The sequence below is a fragment of the Chlorocebus sabaeus genome, chromosome 7 (genome assembly GCF_047675955.1).
Source record: "Chlorocebus sabaeus isolate Y175 chromosome 7, mChlSab1.0.hap1, whole genome shotgun sequence".
Taxonomy (NCBI): Eukaryota; Metazoa; Chordata; class Mammalia; order Primates; family Cercopithecidae; genus Chlorocebus; species Chlorocebus sabaeus.
The window spans coordinates 134,653,792-134,674,300 of NC_132910.1; the positions used below are offsets into that span (position 1 = coordinate 134,653,792).

The window sequence follows — 20,509 nt, forward strand, 5'->3', positions numbered from 1 at the left end:
TAAACATGCACAAAAACCCTTTGAAAACAATGATCAGTCATACAAAGAAGCTTTCATCATTTTTATCTGGTGTTTCTATTCTAGCCAATATGGCAATTTTGGAAAAACAGATACAGAGTGTCAAAGCCTTCACTCGTGTATTTATTAGGGCGCTTTGGTTAGAAATTAGAAAAACCACCTTCATCTTACTGACTGATGCCAAAAAGGAGAACATTCTTACATGAATTTTACCCGTGCTGCAGTCAGCTTCCAAATGGAAGGCGATGACACCAAAATTAGAGGGTACATCATAAACAGTAGTCAAGTCTAGCTGCCCTTTTATATAATTCACAAGACTAAGTTTATTAAGTAAAATCTTTAACAATGAGCACATACAGTAACTCCTCTGTGGTAGCCTCCATATATGTTAGATGTGTTTTTTAATATCAAGGTAGATACTTTCACTCTGCTTCTCTGGTTGCTTTTATATCATATTATGGAAAACATTTTTCATTTTTCTCTCATTTAAAATATTCTGTCTTTCAAACAACAGGTAACAACAGTAGCAATCTGTCTCCACCTAACTTCCATCTCTGTCTTCACAGCTTTTATATCTGCTCATTCTGTGGGTAGTAATTTAGGAGTTATCCAAGAAGGCGAGGATTTGCACTGAACTTAATGAACACCTTTGTCTGAATAGTGCGTCCTAGCCATGTCGTGGTACTTGGCATCTTGGCAGAATGAATAGGATCCTGGAAATCAGGAATCCACATGTTCCGTCTTGATTCTCACAAGTGGATTTTTTTGTTGTTGTTTTGTTTTGTTTTGTTTTGTTTCAGGTGTTCCAACCCCAAGCCAAGAAATTCTGCGGCACACGCTGAACACGCTGGTACGGGAGAGGAAAATCTACCCAACTCCAGATGGCTACTTCATCGTGACCCCGCAGACCTATTTCATAACTCCTTCCCTCATAAGAACTAACAGTAAATGGTACCATTTGGACGAGAGGATACCTGACCGGTCTCAGTGCACCTCTCCGCAACCCGGGACCATCACGCCCTCTGCCTCAGGCTGTGTCAGGGAAAGGACATTGCCCCGAAACCACTGCGACTCTTGCCACTGCTGCAGAGAAGACGTGCACAGCACACATGCACCCACCCTGCAGAGGAAGTCTGCCAAGGACTGCAAAGACCCTTACTGCCCCCCTTCTCTGTGCCAGGTGCCACCCACTGAAAAGAGCAAAAGTACTGTAAATTTTTCCTACAAGACAGAAACTCTCTCAAAACCTAAAGACAGTGAAAAGCAGTCAAAAAAATTCGGGCTAAAGTTATTCCGGCTAAGTTTTAAAAAAGACAAGACCAAACAGCTGGCCAATTTTTCTGCCCAGTTTCCTCCTGAAGAGTGGCCCCTGCGAGACGAGGACACGCCAGCTACGATCCCCCGGGAAGTAGAGATGGAAATCATTAGGCGCATTAACCCAGACCTGACCGTGGAAAATGTCATGCGGCACACCGCCCTCATGAAGAAACTGGAAGAAGAAAAGGCCCAGAGGAGTAAAGCCGGGTCCTCTGCCCATCACAGTGGAAGGAGTAAAAAGAGTAGGACTCATCGGAAGTCCCATGGAAAGTCTCGGTCTCACAGCAAGACACGAGTGTCTAAAGGAGACCCCTCCGATGGTTCACATCTGGATATCCCAGGTGAAAGAGAGTATGACTTCTGTGATCCTCTTTCCAGGGTGCCCAGGGAGGGCTGCTTCATCATTGAACACAAGGGAGATAACTTCATCATGCACAGCAACACCAACGTGCTCGAGTCCCACTTCCCCATGACACCAGAATGGGATGTGTCCGGTGAATTGGCCAAAAGGAGAACTGAGATGCCTTTTCCTGAACCTTCTAGGGGAAGCTCCCACTCAAAAGTGCACCGAAGCCACAGCCATACCCAGGACCGGAGGTCCAGGAATGAGAGATCCAACAAAGCCAAGGAGAGATCCAGGTCGATGGATAACTCCAAAGGCCCTCTGGGTGCTTCTTCTCTAGGGACGCCAGAAGACCTGGCTGAAGGCTGCAGCCAAGGCGACCAGACCCCCAGCCAATCCTTCATTGACGACAGTACTTTAAGGCCTGCACAGACTGTTGGTCACCAAAGGGCTCACATTTCATCCACAAGCTATAAAGAGGTGTGTATTCCAGAGATAATCAGTGGCAGCAAGGAACCATCCAGCGTTTGTAGCCTTTTGGAGCCAGGCAAACCACCTGAGAGTTTGCCGTCCTATGGCGAACTCAACTCTTGTCCAACAAAAACAGCCACAGATGACTATTTCCAGTGCAACACCTCTAGTGAGACAGTGCTCACGGCACCATCACCTCTGGGAAAGAACAAGGAGGACCATGACACTCTGACTTTGGCAGAAGGGGTGAAAAAGCTCTCCCCATCTGATAGGCAGGTCCCCCACTCCTCCAGGGAGCCTGTAGGACACAAGGAGGAGTCACCAAAAGGGCCGGGTGGGGGCCCAGCTGCTTCGGGAGGAGTGGCTGAGGGGATCGCCAATGGCCGCCTCGTCCAGCACCATGGTGCCGAGCCCAGCAGCTTGGACAAGAGGAAAGAGATATTTAGCAAAGACACCCTGTTCAAACCTCTTCACAGCACCTTGTCTGTAAACAGCTATCACAAATCCAGCCTGTCCCTCCTCAAATCTCACCCGAAGACACCTGCTGACACATTGCCAGGCCGATGTGAGAAACTGGAACCGTCCTTGGGGACCTCGGCGGCACAAGCCACGCCTGCTTCCCAACGTCAGCAGGAGTCAGGAGGGAACCAAGAAACCTCTTTTGACTATTACAACGTCTCTGATGATGATGACTCTGAGGAAGGGGCAAACAAGAACACGGAGGAGGAGAAAAATAGAGAGGACGTAGGCACCATGCAGTGGCTCCTCGAGAGGGAGAAGGAAAGAGACTTGCAGAGGAAATTTGAAAAGAACCTCACCCTTCTCGCCCCAAAAGAAACCGACAGCAGCAGCAACCAGAGAGCCACCCATTCAGCCCGGCTCGACAGCATGGACAGCAGCAGCATCACAGTGGACAGTGGATTCAACTCCCCACGGTAGGGAGAGGGGTCTCTGTGCACGTATGCACCTAGCGGGGCCTGGGGCTTTCTGCACGTAACTTGACAAGTTTCTGATTTCGTAGTCTCAGTTCTGTGGATGAGGGTTAAGAGTTGTATGGTTTGTATTTTTAACAATCTGTTTCTGACTTCTTTTTCAGGAATTGAAAAACATGTTTCTGCACCTGCAGAGATCACCAATCTGGACTGGTGGGTTGGCTCCTCCCCTCAAACTTGCATCAGTCTGATCTAACTAATACCAACATTTCCAGTATTTTTTCTGCTACGTTCATATTGCCACCCATGCTAAGAGAAGGATGTTTTTTAAGTCCTTCAAAAATAGTAACTTTTTGAGTCGAATAAATAGCCTGGGGGCGGGGGAGGAAGATAGGGGTTGGGAGTAAATTGATTGATGCTAGGATAGGGATCCCTCTAGTGAAGATATAATAGCAGATCTCAAAACCTCTCCAATGGATCTAGAAGCTTGTTACCATTTGGATCCCCGTGTTCTGTGCAGCCTGTCCCTCTGGCTCACACATCTTCCTTTCGCCGCCAAGAAATGGAATATTTCTTCCCTCACAGTGAGGGCAGGGGCCTGTGCTCTGTTAGATCAAAGCACGTGCCATGTTTATTTCTCCTCCGCAGAATTGACGGAGCCCCTCTGGGCAGTCTAATTGTAGTTCCTTCTTGGTAGTAGGTGTTAGTTCAGCAAAGGGTTGACAGTTGAGAGTTGGTGGTGCCCAGTGGTCATGGCCAAAGCTCTCGAGTTGTGCAGGGATTCAGAAAGCAAACCAGAGTCTGTGCAGCTTCCTTTTTTCTCCTTAACTCTTTCTTCTCCTCAAAGAGCAACATGGGACCTAATTCTCCTTCTAACTTCTACTCCAGATTGGTGACTCTGAGATGCAGAAATACTACTGAGAGATTGACATTTCTTATCAGCTGTGATTCCCAAGATTTTGCAATACTTATGATTTTAACACGGATTCAGATAGGATTATGTACTTCATATATTTATTTTAATTATTAAGAATTAAAATTAATTCTGTTGTGATCATTTCACTATATCCCTGGATAATTTTGGAAGTGAGCATCACACAGCTGGAACTGGGAATCATTAATTCCTTCATCCCATACTAGGCCTTTGTGATTTATTAAAGGGCTGGTTTATTATTATTATTATTATTATTATTATTATTATTATTTTGGTCATGGAGCCTTTCTTCCAAGTTAACACGTGTGTGGGAGTCTAATGTCTGCACAGAGCTGAGAGATGGCCTTGGTGATAGTGGAGACTGTGGGCCCCAGTCCCTCTCCCCATCCCTCGAGGAGCCTCTGAGACCTCAGGGAGCCACGGGCCTCAGCCTGAAAACCACTAGTCTACTAAGTGGCTTTTCTGAGAGATCATTTTTGCTAAATAATTTTTTATCTCAAATCAGATATTAATTTTCCGATTTATTTTAACTATCCTTTTTCCCTTCATTTTCCTGTTCTACTCGTTTTTCCTCTTGAGTTCCTAGTAGTGGATACCGGATTAGCAAAACAGAAGGTCTGTAATCCATGGTAGAAGTTCAGAACAGTTGCTGGTGGAAGGTGTGGTGTCTTTGCTTGTGTCTTTCTGTTCTACTGTTTCTCATTATGTAGTCTCTGCCTTCTACCTGCTTTTCACATGCTGGTTTTAAACCTTTCTCCTTTCCCTCTGGGCCCCTGGGCTTCCACAGACAGGAAGCTGCCATACTAAGGAGATAGTTGCTAAGGAGACACTGGGAGTAGTTTAATGGGTTCTAGCTAGAAAACTTTCCATTGCATAACATTGAAAGTTTTTTGTTTGTTTGAAGGTAAACAGAGATATTCATGAAATGGTTGAACCAGTATCTCTACAGAAAATATTTTACTATCTCTAAACTTGGGGTGCAGAATATAGAATTTATGACTGGGATTATTTCTTGAAGTAAGTTGATTTTCAGTTGTTTCATTGTGTACTTAAAGTTAAATGCTTTGCCATGACAGAAGGTAAAGCTTCTTCTAAAGAGACAACCTTCGCACAATAGCCACGTCTGCCCACTAATATTAAGTAGAATTTGCTCTACATGAAAACATGTATCACCTATACATTTTATGTAGTTAGTAGAGAATCTACAGACAATTGCTAAATTTACCCCTTTTGTATTTACTACCCTTTGATTAGAAGCTAGGTGACAAACTACTTTCTACACACCATAATGAAGTCACGGAGTTGTCTCGCTGATCCAGGAGTATGTTCTGCAGAGGAAAGTGACTTCTAGAGACTTTACTTTCCAGTCTGGGGACTGTTTTAGACAGATAGCATTATCATGCTCATACCTTACCCTTGCTGTGAGACATAGGAATCTTTATTAATTTTTTTTAGAGACAGGGTCTCACTCTGTTGCCCAGGCTGGAGTGCCGTGGTGATTGTAGCTCTCTGCCTCCTGGAATTCCTGGGCTCAAGCAGTCCTCCCAGTTCAGCCTTCTGAGTAGCTGGGACTATAGATGTGTGACATCATGCCTGGTCATTTGAAAAAATATTTTTGTAGATCCTTCTGCCTTGGCCTCCCAAAGTGCTAGGATTATAGGCATGAGCCACCGTGCCCAGCCCTGACATGAAAAGCTTAAGCAGGCCATTTATTAAAATCTTTCAGTAAATAAGCTGCAACCAACCAACCAACCAACCAACCAAAAAGACCCCAAAAGGTGATTTTTCTCCACACCCCAGGGTTTCAGTGCTGGCTCAGAAGTCATGTTCCGCCACATTTCCAAAATTCTTTAGTCCTTTTCATTAGAAATTAAAGGGGATGTAGATGGAAAAAGGGTAGAAACTTGAACTATGCTATGAGATCTAATATTGAAAATGAAAAGTCTTGACGTGAAAAGCCTGCGATTCCAAATGTGAGGCCTAAAGCTGGTGGATGAACACAATATGAAAATCAAGAGACCAAAGGCTGCCAGGGGTATATCTGCCTAATGTATTGCACGAACGTGTGCTGTAGATGCCTGGGGCCAGGGGAACACATGCGCACAGAAGGACGAACAACACAGCCACTTGGTCCATTTCTCCTCCCTATAAAATCCTGAAATTCTATTTTTAAGGTTGCACTCCATTAGCTCTCTTTAAAAAAAAAAAAACCCAACTTTTAGAATTTGAGGAATATTTTTACTACTAACATTCCATCTCCTTTAACTTTTTCATCAGCATATCTGGAGCCCTCAGTGTGAACGTCACAGACTGTAATCATTATTGCAACAATAATGAAATACATTCTTTGAAGAAGATGAAGTACCGTACATATTCACCACTATTAACATGTTGGCTGTGATTGAAGGTGGGCAAAGGGATCTTATCGTAGAGACAGACCCCAGCTCAGATGATCTATTGTAATATGTGTTTACGGTGTCTAGTATACAGCAGGCACTCAATAAATGTTGAGCCCACCCCTCGAAAGCTGGTTTAAGAGTGAATCCTTTGAACCTTAAAATGTATTTTCCCATAGAAAATATGTCATTTGTAATACATGGATTCTGAAGCGAACCCACAGTCACTATTTATTTCATTATATGCTAGGTGTGTAACAGAAATAATCCACATTTTCTACCTTATTAGTGTACAGATTCTTCCTTGATGCTTATTTCTTCTTCACAGTCACCCTAGGAGTAGGTAAATCCCATCATAACTCTCTATTTTAGAGATGAGGAAGTCAGATACTGTAAAAAGTTGCTTTAGTGATTAAGAATGAAACCAAAGGAATGTGTCATGAAATCTTCGGGGTTTTGCATCTTTCCTGCCCCTCCTCCTTCCTCCGCCTGCTGCATGCCTCAGTGGTAGCTCTGGCAAAGCCACTGGTGAATTTTCCTGGGGGACCTGTCATGTAGACAAGTCTAGCACTTTCCCTTTTAGTGATGACATTTTGGAGTGTCCTTTAGGTTTGCTCAGATTTACCATAAGCATTATGAAAAACTTGACTTCTCTCTATAAGTGGATTACCTTTCTGGAGGCACCCTTGACATTCAAGAAAATTCCAGGGTTTTTTTTGTTTTTTTGTTTTTGGTTGTCAGTGAACAAACTGCCTTTTAAACAATTAACTCTTGGCTTCTTGGTGAGAAGCAAACTCAAAGCCACAAAGAGTTAGGCTTAAATAACCTCTTGGAAAGCGCTATCAGAGCACAGGATTCAGACAAAATTGCTGTCGGCCTAGGATGGGAATGAAAGAGAGGAGAGGACATCTCCGCTGTAGTAGTTTGACCTGTTAACTAGCTCTAGCAGGCTTAAGTCAGATGTGGGGACCAACGCTCAGAGAATATTTCCTAAGCGTTGACTCTGCCTCATGCAGTGGATGTTTTGAGAATGTTCTGGCTTCCTCAGTCTCTGTAGCTGACAGAGTTCTTGTAGCCACAGTGAGGTTCTGGAACAGGAAACCTACTCAGTTCTTCTCAATGTGGGCCAGTCATCTGATTTCTGCCATTGCCCTATGCATTTGAAATCTTAAATGTTCTAAATATCTTAAAGCAATGAAATAGATTCAAATGTTTCTAACTTGGAAAAAGTAAAAGAGAGAGCAAAATAATACAACTTTTAAATCACATCTCTTCTATACGAATTATTTTAAAAGACAATATTTCACCTATAATCCCAGCGTTTTGGGAGGCCAAGGCAGGCAGATTGCTTGCACTCAGGAGTTGGAGACCAGCCTGGGCAGCATGGCAAAAACCAGTCTCTACTAAAAACACAAAAATTGGCCGGGTGTGGTGGCACATGTCTGTGGTCCCAGCTATTCGGGCGACTGAGGTAGATGGATTGCTTGAGCCAGGGAGGTGGAATTTGCAGTGAGCTGAGATCACACCTCTGCACTCCGGCCTGGGGGACAGAGCAAAACCTTGTCTCCAAAAAAAAAAAAAAAAAAAAAACCAAAAAAACCCAAAAATCCAAACAAAAACAGTCCTGCCAAAGTGAGGCAGAAATGAATGGAAACTTAACAAATCAATGGGGAAAAAAAATCTACAGTCCTTTATCGAAAATATAATGTATTTTAACTAACGTGTTAAATTTTGAAACAGTGCAATAAAACATTTAAAATGAATTTTATTCTCATCTGTGCAGGAAATGCTCAGGGTCCCCCCAAAAAGGGCATGCTTAGAGTCCCCCAAAGTCAAAATCTAATCCAGAACGAAAATGGAATCTTTAGGATAAAATTATCAAGTGTGTTCAGGAGCGGCTATGCCAGTGAATTTCCAGCCTGAAATGAAATCATGACTTAGGTGTATTTATGAGTATCCATTTTAAAAACCACTGCGAGAGCTAGCTATCACCTCAAATTTTGAAGTCGTTTCCTTGAGTGTGAAAAGAAGGAGAAGACATTTCAAAGTGCATTTAGCTGTTTAAAAACCCTTTATTCACTGAGTGTGCTGCTGATTATTATATGTCTGTGGAAGCTTCTGGAGCCCGTGGTGGAGAGGCAGATGTGAATAATCAGTCGAGATGTATATTGATATGACATTATGAACCAACAGAGGAAATCCATTAACGACATCATTTGCTCTTCCTCTGCGGCTCAATTTCTAATTATTTATGTTCCAAACAAAACAAAACAAACCCTTTTTACTCTTTTAGTACTCGGGAGAGCCTGGCTTCCAACACATCAAGCATTGTTGAAAGTAACCGTCGTCAGAATCCTGCTCTGAGCCCGGCGCATGGTGGAGCTGGTCCAGCCTTCAACTTCCGAGCGAGCACGGACCCGCCGACAAATGAAGCTGAGAAGCTACAGAAACCTTCCAACTGCTTGCAAGCTTCTGTTACTAGTGTGTGATAGTCCTTCTGCCTCAGATCTTCTGTCTCATTCGATACAGCAAAGTTTACGACACTGGGACTGATGTTTACATCTTTGGAAAGACAAGCATCTCAACCACAGTTTTTGTGTTTACTTAAACTGTGCTGCTAAGTAGGGCTAGGGCAAAAAAACAAAAAAAAATCTTTATTTCAGAGTATTGCTTTTCACATTTATGGCTCTGTAGCAACTGAATAACAGTAGGGGTGATATGTATACTTTTGCTTCACTAATTGTATCTGAGCACACATAGGAAAGTCTAGACACTGTAAGTGTAATATGCATTTTCAATGTCATGCAGTTGCCAATTCCATTTTAAAATGCCACAGATGCGTGTTGCTCCCAGTCTGTGGTTAAACGGTGCCACAGAACTGATCCTTGACACTTCCAAAAAAAACAAAAAGCAAAAAAACAAAAAAAACAAAAAAACTAAGTCACCACGAAATGTCAAATGCCAGGGTCCACCTTGAGGGAAATAGATGCCAAACTAAGTAGAAGGGACCCTGGCCCTTTGTGTGTGAATTGTTTATGCACCAGTCATTTTTCACTGTGAGTTTTCGTGACACTATTTTGCAGGAGCCCATGGAAGTGTGTGAGAAGGGGTCGCAATGGAAATCGCTGGGAGTGAATGTTTTCAGGATTTTGTTTTCCGGTGTAACAGATGCTTGTCTGATTTTTTAACCTTCCATGATCACAAACAGGAATATAGGCCTTTGAATCTGAAGTGGACAAAGGAAAGGAATTTCCAATCTGGCTGGGGCACAGCACTAGGTGATGGGAGAGGTGATGTGGACTTGTAAAAGGCATTACTCACATATTGAAGGAAGAGAATTTCCTCCTTGTGATACTTAGGATGACCCTATCTTACTCAAATAGATACAATAATTAGTTTGTTTAAAAGCAAAATGTTCTTTGTGATACAAATGAAGAGTATGGCCTGAGGATGTTATTCTTTCTAATGGAAGGACATAAATCTATTTTATGTAGTTTTAGATAGAATGCCTAAATTAGGCTGTGGGAGATAATTTTTAGTGGTTATAGGAAAGAGCAAATTTAGGGAGAGTTGAACTTCAGGCCTTTTATTCCTGGGAAGATATCTATAGAGAAAACTTTTAAAATAATTTTTGATTAGAAATATACATGTGCCCATGTAATAAACAACAGAATGTGCTCATTCTGCTAGTGTGGTATAATCCTAATTTGTACTCCCCTAAAATTTATCAGAATAACAATTATGCATACATGAACTATGCCAGAGTAATGTTTACAGATACTTTGTAACCAATTTCAGGAGGCGTTTTTAGGTGGATGTGTAGTTAATTAGCCCAACTTATTTCAAAATGGTTTGTTAACATTTTGCTTTGGTTTCCAATGTCATGTTGAACACAAAGAAGACCCAGCAGCAAAGGGATGACCAATAATTTCATCTTATAGCAAACAGACATTCCAACATTCCTATGTTTTATTTTCTGAGAACAGTGGAACAGATCTGTAGTAATGGAATATTATTTGCAAAAGGGTTACGTAGGACACAAGTAAGTGTTCTGACATAAAGTTTTATTTAGTTCAGTGGCATGTGCTGCTGGGAGCCATACACCATAAAATATATATATATCCCAAAATAAATCTAGAATATTTTCACCTCCGATTTCAGTAATTGGCATATGATTTGTGAGACACATCTGTTTTTGTATTAGGTTTAATCACTAGCAATCTGTTTAAAGAATCCAGTCCTATACACAGTTGGACTCATTCTTGAAACCTTTAAATGCTCCCTCATAGTTTTTCAGTTATTTGGAAGTTGCATTGGGTCAAACCGAACTCCTTGAGTTTGGTATAAATTCCTTTTTTGTGCTTACTATAGTGAAACTTCAGCACGTTTCTTAGTAAACTCCCATACCATTGAAATGCTTAAGCCAGTTGGCTTTCAGTCTCATGCCTTATTTCCTCCAAGGCATGCCTCGACGCGTTGTTTGTCTTATTGCTTAAATATGTCCAGAAGGAATGATCATGTATCTAATAGACTACATAGTCGGTTCCCTTGGGGAGTTATATATCATACGGTTACTAAATTTTTGTCTAAATTCATTTTTTCCAAAAACCTGCTCTCAAATTTTTCTTCTACTCTCAGTTCATAAATAATATAACCACTGAAACAACACATCAGCCTCTAGCTGATCCTCTGAAAGTAGCCATTGAAATAATCAAATGCTGTGTGAACAGGAAAGGAAAGCATTACCTTTAAGAGAAGCTTTAACATAGGAATTTATTGATATTTCATGAGATATAGGTTTACAGAAGACATTATTCAAATAAATATGTACACTATTTGCCTGATGCTATGGGGTACATAATTTTTTAAAAACTCCCTTAGACCAGCAGCCATTAGTGTAGAAATGATGGACTTTAAAGGTGATACCATGTAAGCAGATGTTGCATATAAAAATATTCCTGCCTGAATCTGATTGAGATTCTTGAACAGGGGAGGAGTGGCTGCCGGCAGCACATTGCAAATGTCATCCGAGGTCACGGTGAGGCTCTCGGTCCCGGAACAGTGGAGTCCTCGCCAGCCGTTGCCAGTATCCTTTTCCTCCTGTAAAATCATAGCTTTGTGTTACACGACTGCTTATCCAGTCTTAGGGTTTAGCAACTGAAAGGTTTACAAAACCGAATCTGGTTGAATCTCTGTGAAAGGGTCAACACATCTGTCGGCATTTTGCACACTTATGTATTATTATGATACAACATATTACTTTATGGTAATTTTTATTTTTACATATAACTACCTCCATAAATTTGATGAAATGGCAGCCGTGTGTTAAAGTGTATCGTTCAGAAGCGCAAAGTTGAACACTTCCTTCAACATTAGGGCATGGCGTGCTGTGTGTGTCAGTGATTGCCTCTGTGGACTCATGACTTTCCATCGCCATGGCTTTCTCTTACGCCCTTGTTTGGCTTTCAGATGTAATCCTGTCTTCTCCTCTCTTCCCCACGAAAGCGCACTCGATTTTGTTAGGAATGAACGGAAGGTTAAAAATTCTTGTGCCCACCCCCGCCCCCCACCCATTCCTGTTAAAAGTTCTCTGGCGAAGAGCCAATGGGTGAACGTAATTGAGAGAGCTATTTACTCCTTTGGAAATCTGATTTGAAGTCTAAGTTTTCAGTAACAGAAGACACACAAGCAATGTGGACTGCCAAGCTTGAAGCACTTCGGGCTCTGCCTTCACTCGCATGCTACCATGTTGAGCCCAAACTCCACTTTAATTAAAAGAGCTGTGCTGTGAATTCCACAACTTCTGTTAAATAATTTGTATTCCATTATATATATTTTGCACATCTCAGGGGACCATAATAAACATATGAATGGGGGGGTGCCATCACATAGAGAAAACAAATAGAAGAGGTGAATGGAGACTAGCTGGATAAAAATAACAAGTTACTGCTTCTCTGATGTGAAGGTCGGGTTCAGGAAGCGTCAATTCACAGTTAATCTGGAATAACAATGATCTGAACACCAGCTGTTCCCAGGTCCCTCTTTTTCATAGCCCAACCAGCATTTCTAAAATGTAAATTTAAATTACACTGCAGTCACCATGGGGAGAAGAAACCTGTTCAGTGGAAGTAGAAGCATCGTTCCTTTTTTAGGTTGGCGCAGCTTTGCAAAATTCTACCCAGGATAAACCACTTATCACCACCAAGTGTACTTGAAAATAAAGTTTTTAACTTAAATTACAAGCATATTGCTCACGATACAATAGTGATCATTTTTTGAAAGTCTCACCATTTATAACATGGGCAGTATTTGGAGCTTGATTTAAAAACCAACAACATAATGACTTTTCACGATTCACTTTGGGATCTCAAAGCGCTTCCAAAGCATTCAGATTCACAGACAATTCACAAGACAGGCCATCTTTGTAATGCCCATACTTGAAATGAATAAAACAAGAGGAGTGACTTAAGATTCCCCAGAAACACAGTGGCAGCTATCAATGATCTGTTTTCTATCTGTTTGATAGACCAGCATGAGAAATCACTAAATATAACGCTATTTTTCTGATGTGTGCTAATAAAGTCAAAGAAAACAAATACAACTTGACACTTTTGTCCATTTTCATTCAAAAAAAAAAAAAGTTCAGGGTGTTTGGAATTTTACACCTCAGCACACCTTACTGGTATCGATGGATGAAGCCGGTGACTGACAGATCCACCCAAATGCCATTGCAGTCAGAAGCAGATCTGGACACACACCCTTGTTTACAGTTTCATACTGGGTTTCTATAGTTTCTGTGCTAAATCATTCAGGAACACGACTGCTCCTGGCAGTGGAAGGTGCTGAAACAGAAATTTTAATTAAAAACTTTATCAAGTACTCTTCACAGTGCTCCTTAGCACCATAGAAATTCAGTACAGTATATCGAGCCCTACTTTGGAGGAGCTGGATTTCTGAGGGAGCTGATCCAGTTCTAAGTGTTTTCTCAAATTAGGAGACAGATGATCTTTGACAGGGATCTCCTCCGTCACCACAGGCCAGTCACAACTAGCCATGTGCTGCCAGACTTCAGTGGCCCAAGCAGGAGCAATCTCTTCTTTCCCCGGTCTCCCCCAGGACCATCCTGCCCATTGTCAACATCATCCAGGGCTCTTCTGGTAGTGATTGACATTTCTACACATGTTTAGGGCTTGGGGGAGCTAGAACACAGGAAACATGAATGCAAAAGGCACGGAAAACACTGTTTTGCTTTGGGTTAGTAAAATGTGGGCAGGAAAGAGATTACTATCAGTCTGAGCTTTGCCAAGTGAGATAAAAGAATCAGCTGTCGCCCCATTCCTCTCCCAGAAGGTCTTATGGTATTAAGGATCCATCCAATATTCTCCCACAGATTTTTATTCAGGAGATGTTTCATAAATTACATATATGAAAACATTCATTATTACATTTCATTGTGTGTTTCACACAGACATTGGCACCTTCCTATTGAGTTAATACTCTGCATCTTTTGCAGCAGCAGCAGCCCACAAGGAGATTCCCAGTGATGGCTCCCCTAACACACAATCCTGTGATTTTACAGTTCTATGACTTATAGTTGATGATTCACAAGATTCAGAATTCTGCAAGACTCAAGGGGCACTAAACTTTCTTACGATTGTACATGATCGGTTATAGGGCTGTAATCATTAATTGTTGGCTTCAAATGTGGACACACACACACACACACCATGCCAAGGAGGAAAGGGGGTGTTTCAAGTCAGGCAGCGATGATTCTGGAAGGCTGGAAATGTAAGGTTAGAAGCTTGACTGGTCCATGTACAGTTGCCTGCCTCCCTGTCCCAAGGCTGATCTTAGTGAACCTGTTCCCTTGCTCCCACCAAGAAGAGGTACCAAATGTGAGAACTGAGATCTCCTCCAATATCTGTCCTCTGAAGTTCCAGGAAACTAATCATGAAGTACACACGCAGCAGCTCCTCCGCTTCCTTTCCTCCGAGGTCCTCCTTTCCATTCTCCCACCTAGATAGTGACACGCCGTGACGGTTTCCACATAGGAAGGGCAGTGCACTGTGCAGTATGGCACACACTTGCTGGGTGAGGAATAGAGCTGCCCCAGGGTCACCTTCATGCAAGTATTGACAGCTACAAATTAAAGTCCTTAGAGCAGTTGACACAGATACTACGTTCTAGAAGAGAATTAAATTTAAACGTCAAGTTTAAAGGGATCATAATTCTGCAGGTATCTTTCTCTGAGTGACTGAATGTGACTATTGCATTAGGGTAAATGAATTAAGATGTGCAAGTGGGATTTACTGTATGTTAGAAAGGAGTTTTGCAGCCAAGACTGCCTTGAATAAAATGTGTTTGCACTGAAAAAAAATTTTAAATTACTTGGTCTCTGGTTGCTGTAAAGGTCATCCAAGATGGATGTTCTGTTTATATTGTATAGTATTTCATATGAAATAATTACAGTTCATGAAATGTCTTCCCTAATGTTACTGATTTATAACAGCACATTTGTAACATGGTTTTTATCGTGTCCGTGTACCATACTGTAAATGATGATTACTTGTCATGCTTAGTATAATAACTTAAAAGAAAAAAAAGGACAGGGATTTTTGTAAGTCTATATTTGAAAGTCCCTCCCTATGGTGATACTGTGTTCATGTTGTTTATGTAGTGTTGTGTGAAATATCCATTTTGGATTGTGTTACTTTTTAAGATATTAAATAACATTTGGTTATATGTCTTAAGTGGATTTTTTTTTGGTGCTTGAGAGAAAATATTTTAGGTGAGGTTCATTTATTTATCTTCGATTAATAGGATTTTATAACATTTTTGATTACACAATATTATTAGAGCTTCTGAGTTAAAACAACTAAAAATGAAAATATCTGATCAAAATTCTTTTTCCATGAAAGTTGGGGGGAAAATCACATTTTTAGGTAATTGGATTTAAAACAGAGCAAGAGAGATGCGTATAACTACATTTTCTATATGAAATGATAAAGTGATGTGATTAGGTCTGGGGTTTCTTTTTCATTAGCACTCATATCTCAGCTTTTGTTCCTAAGCGGAGGGGATCCTCTTCCCGGTAAACACGAGGAGGCTGCTCACATGTACCAGTGAGTCACTTGCACAGGTTCGGAATCCCCTGTGTTTAATTGCCTTCAGCTGTCATACATTCTTCTGCGTCCCTTCACTGTAGCAAATCTTTGCCCGCAGAGAATGGGCTTTTTCAAACCAAAGGGATTTGCTGCCCCATTAATGATGAAGCTAGGAAATAGTATTCTCAGTCAAAAACAATGAGCCATAAAGTCGAGCCTGATTTTCTTATAAAGGCAATATCCGAAGGAGACTTCCAAAAATTGTTGTGAACAGTGACAGTGTCTTTGGATAAGTGTCTGGAGACCGCAAGGTGACTGCTTTGAAGAACAAGTTGTATTTTGTTGCGTAAGTTTGTCTATATATTTCAAACTGTCTCAATACAGACATTTCGTTTTTCAGGCATGAAGTTAGGAAGAGCAGGAATACTGGGAGTATATTGTGAGTTTTACTCTAGGACCAAAAGCAGCTGTGGTCAAGGAAAGGTAACTGTGTGTTCCTTTCAGAACTATCTAGTGAACCGAGGAAACGTGGGGACTTAAGGAGAAGGCGGAAGGAAGGATTCTGATTCCTTGGAGAGAATGGTCACAGTTCATAAACATGTTGTCTTTCCAAAGGAAATGGTATGGTTTTAACTTATTTTTAGCATTTAGAGTGGTGGGTTTTCTCCCCCTCCTTAGAGAAAATTCAAGCAGAGTACTCAATACTTGCCTCCTTCCCTGGCGTTGGCCATGAAATCGAGAACCACTGAGTAATCAAAAGAAGTTATTCACCTGACCTTAATACTTCATTTAACTGTAAAATCTGATCCCTACTGTGGGAGTTCTTGGATTTAGAACTTGGATCTTGGTCCCCCACCCCACCCCCGACCTTCACACTCAGTGGCTCCAGACCTTTCCTGTCAAGCAAATAGTTAATCGTATGTGATTAATACATTTGCACAGTACATTGCTCCATACAGGAATTTCAAGAAAAACCAAGGCACCTGTGCTCAAGAGAGGCCGAATAGGCTGCTTAACTGCAGCTCCTGAATTCCATCAAAAAAATTCCTCCCAGGTCACTTTCCTTCGCGTTTTCCTTGCTTCTCATCCTTTATTGTAAAGTTCCATGCATTATTTTTATTTTCCATTACCTTGAGTTTATTTTACTTTACTACTCTTCACTTTGCATAGTAGCAATGATTTTCATTTGTTTGTTGTTATGCTATTAATATTTGGACTCACTCTTGCTCTCTGTTATTGATAACCACAATTGATCACTAGTATTTTAAATTTTACGTTTATATTGTCTTTCCCTCCTTGTATCCACAGACCACTGCCATCCCTCAATCTCATTTCCACTCTCACCTTTGCACTAAGAACCTTTGGTTCTCCAACACTTCTGTAGATATCTGCCACCAGCTGAGTCATCAGAGGCCTGATAAATGGTAACTTGCAGATATGCATGGATGGATGGATGGATGGATGGATGGATGGATGGATGGATGGATATCGTATTAGACCAAAGGTGACTGTATTCTTACAGTCTGAAAATGACAATGAAACAAAAGGACATATCATGCAAAAGGATATTTTGTGATGTCCATGCAACTCCCTTTTAAGAACTTATCTTGGGAAATTATTTTGTAACCTTCTTCTATCTATGCTTCAAGCCAGTGCCTACCATTCTTTACTATACAATATATGATTTATTGTGGGAAAAGTTTTTTCTCCCTGAAAGACATCTCCTTTTTTTTTTTTTTTTTTTTTTTTTTTTTTTTTTTTTTTTTGACAGTCTCGCTCTGTTGCCCAGGCTGGAGTGCAGTGGCACAATCTTGGCTCACTGCAGCCTCTGCCTCCCAGGTTCAAAAACTTTCATTGAGAGCTGGGATTAGAGGCACCTGCCACCACACCCAGCTGATTATTTTTAGTAGGGCCGGGGTTTCACCATGTTGGCCAGGCTGGTCTTGAACTCCTGACCTCAGATGATCCACCTGCCTCGGCCTCCGTCCAAAATGCTGGGATTACAGACGTGAGTCACCGCGCCCGGCCAAACACCCCCTTTAAAGTTAGTAACAGCTCAGTGGGGTAGTAATCAGCAGACCCATCGACACAGTACAGCTTCACATTGTTTGTCACTGTTGCTAAAATAAGTGAGACAGATAACTAACAAAGCTTAAGTGCATTGGAGAAGACAGCTTTTGCCCCTCTTGTTTCCTTCATGTGTTATTTGAAGGCAGTTCATGAGAGGACATCTGTGTTGAATGTCAAAGGACCAATATTCAGTCTGGGAAAGTGTTAAGATTCTCTGGAATAGAACAGTGAGCTTGGAAGCAGAAATGGTCATTTCTACACTTCTCTCCCTTCCATGTCTCGTCTCTTAATTTGAAGGGGACTTAATTAGGTGGATTGGGGCTCTAGATGGCCCCCAAGAAGCCAGACAAATGAGCATAGTAGAAGGTATCTTTCACAATTGACTTTTGCTCTAGCCCAACTGGTGAAAGGGCCAGCACTTTAGAAAGACTTGCCTCTGGACTTCAGCAGTCAGCATTTTTGTAGAGAGTTTTTGAGAATGAAGCACTTCCAGTGCATTTTAAAAATAAACCTTTTATAACATTTTTAGATTTCTGGAATTATTACAAAGATAGTACAGAGAGTTCTTGGATACCCTATATCCAATATCCAATTTCCCTTGTTATTATCATTTCACATTAATACAGTACCTTAGTCACAATTAATGAACCAATATTGTTACATTATTGTTAAGCAAAGTTCACCTTTTATTCAAATTTTCTGTTTGTCCCACTGTCATTTTTTGTTGTTCTTGTCCCAGGAGCCCAACCAGGATACTATACTACAATCAGTTGTCCTGCCTCCTTGGTCTTCCTTGGTCAGTGACAATTTCTGAAACTCTCTTTATATTTGATGTCCTCGGCAGTTTTGAGGAGTATGTGTCTGGTGTTTTGTACAATGTCCTCAGTTTGAGTATGACTTATACTTTTGTCATGAGTAGGCCAGAGTTATGTGTTTTGGGGAGGAGGACTACAGAGATAAAGTTCAATTCTCATCATATCATATCAAGGGTCCATCCTATTCGTTATGACTTATTACCACTGTTCATGTTAACCTTGATCATCTGGCTGGAGGTAGTGGTTGTCAGCTTTCTTCACTGTGAAGTTACTGTTTTTCCTCCATTTCCATACTGTTCTGTTTGGAAGAAAGTTACCATGTGCCACTTAAGGAGTGGAGAGTTAAGCTCTACTTCCTTAAGGGCAGAGTATCTAAATAAGTTGTAATTCTTTTGTATAGAAGATTTGTCTCTTCTTTGCCACTTATTTATTTATTCAATCATTCTTAGCAGTATAGGTTCGGATATTTATGTTATACTTTGGGTGAGAGTCTATTACCACTTGATTTTATTGCTCAAAATTTTCCAGCTTTTGCACTGAGAGCTCTTTAAGTTGGCTCTTGTACCTTTTTGATGTACCCCCATCGTTGTGGTTTGTTCACATGTTTTTGAGCACCTTCTTAACTCTCTGGCACTATAAGAAGCTGTAGGCTCATTGTGTATATTTCCTGTCCCAGTCTTGGAATGAGTCATTTCTCTAAAGAACACTGGTGTCTTTTATTGGAGAATGGTATTAGAAACCACCATCTGGGTGCTGGTGGTGTGCATTACTCCTGGGGAGACATTACTTCTAGGTCTTCTCAGCTGACAGAGCAAGGAGGTATATGTGTGTATGCTCACCTGTCCACATACACATATCAATAGATGTCACTAAATGTAACCACCTCTACTTCTATTAAGCTAAATGTCATGCTGATGTCTCCAACTCTAATGCATCGACATGGATCATTCTAGCCTCCTTTCTTGCTCATCTGTAAGTTCCCACTCCGACAGTGAGAAACCCGGCTCTTACACCTGTTATCCCTTTGCCGGATTGCTCAATTGCAGTATACACATATAGTAGGTCATCCACTGCATTTTCTAAAACTGATTTGATACATACGGAAGTAGAGACAAGTGAAAGTGTTTCTCAGCTTACTCTAGTAGGTGGCTTACTTCATGTGACAGTGCGGTGAAGATTATAAACGTGTTAGTGAGCTTATTTGGCCCGAGTAGGATTGTTCTAAAGGATGTAAGGTCCAGAGGGAAGAGGAGCACTATTGATTTTATTTAAGATGTGTACTTCCTTATGCTGCACTGTTAGAACTTGGAAAGAAGCGATGTTGACTTAGTATACAGACTAAATGTCTGGTGAACCGCTACTTCCTCCTCCCGACTTCTAATCTCTGAATATTTAAATTTTTATCATATTTCAAGGTCCAGATCAAATGCTGTCTCTTTCACAAGGCCTTCTCTGAGTACCCTTCTCTGCTTCCATGCCCTGAGAAGATGGCTTCTTTTCCTCCCTTACAGTAGAGCATTCATCATTTCCAATCCTATGTTCTCGTGTTTTGCCTTATAGACAGACTCTGCCCAAGACCATGCCCTCGGCTAAACAATTTATACCACTTTAATATTATTTCCTTGATTTCCTGGCTGGGGGAGCCTCTGCTGGTCATTGTTTCTAGGTGGCCCTTATGAGCTTTGAAATCTTCAGCAAGAAATGGGCTGGGTGTGATGGCTTCAAGCAGGATTTCAAAAATGCTGTATGCTGTGGTCAGGGCTGCTTCTCACTGAGAAACCTCTTGGGAATGTGCTCCCAGCTCCTGCATCCTTTTTGCTTCCATGCACCTACCTTATCACCAAAACACCTCAACACAAACCGAAACCAAAGAACACCAGGAACAGGAACTGAGCTTTGACTTTTGGAATGTTAAGAAGTTGTTGTAAGATGAGAAGCTGAGCGGGAAGCTTCCAGCCCGTCCTGTTGCAAGCACCTGTGCTGCAGAACCCTGGCCCTTTGCTCTCTGGCTGTGACGGAGCCGCTGTGTTTCTCCACGGCACCCCTCAATCTGCGTGTGCAGCGCTCCATGGCACCCCTCAGTCTGCGTGTGCAGCGCTCCATGGCACC

The 20,509-nt window shown here is 41.5% G+C and overlaps 1 protein-coding gene across 6 annotated transcripts in view; it reads left to right on the forward strand.

Moving 5' to 3' along the window:
- The window catches only part of STOX2 (storkhead box 2), a 229,281-nt gene extending 214,125 nt beyond the window's left edge, over positions 1-15,156 (forward strand). For 5 of the 6 annotated variants that reach the window (XM_073017759.1, XM_008000375.3, XM_008000378.3 and 2 more), the window contains 2 exons: positions 819-3,084; positions 8,705-15,156. In XM_073017759.1, coding sequence (XP_072873860.1) covers positions 819-3,084; positions 8,705-8,900 — 2,462 coding nt within the window. In that variant the 3' untranslated portion in view covers positions 8,901-15,156. Of the gene's footprint in view, positions 1-818; positions 3,085-3,245; positions 3,295-8,704 lie in introns of all 6 variants that reach the window. The other variant, XM_037994089.2, reaches the window with a different exon arrangement.
- Positions 15,157-20,509: the final 5,353 nt, after the last annotated feature.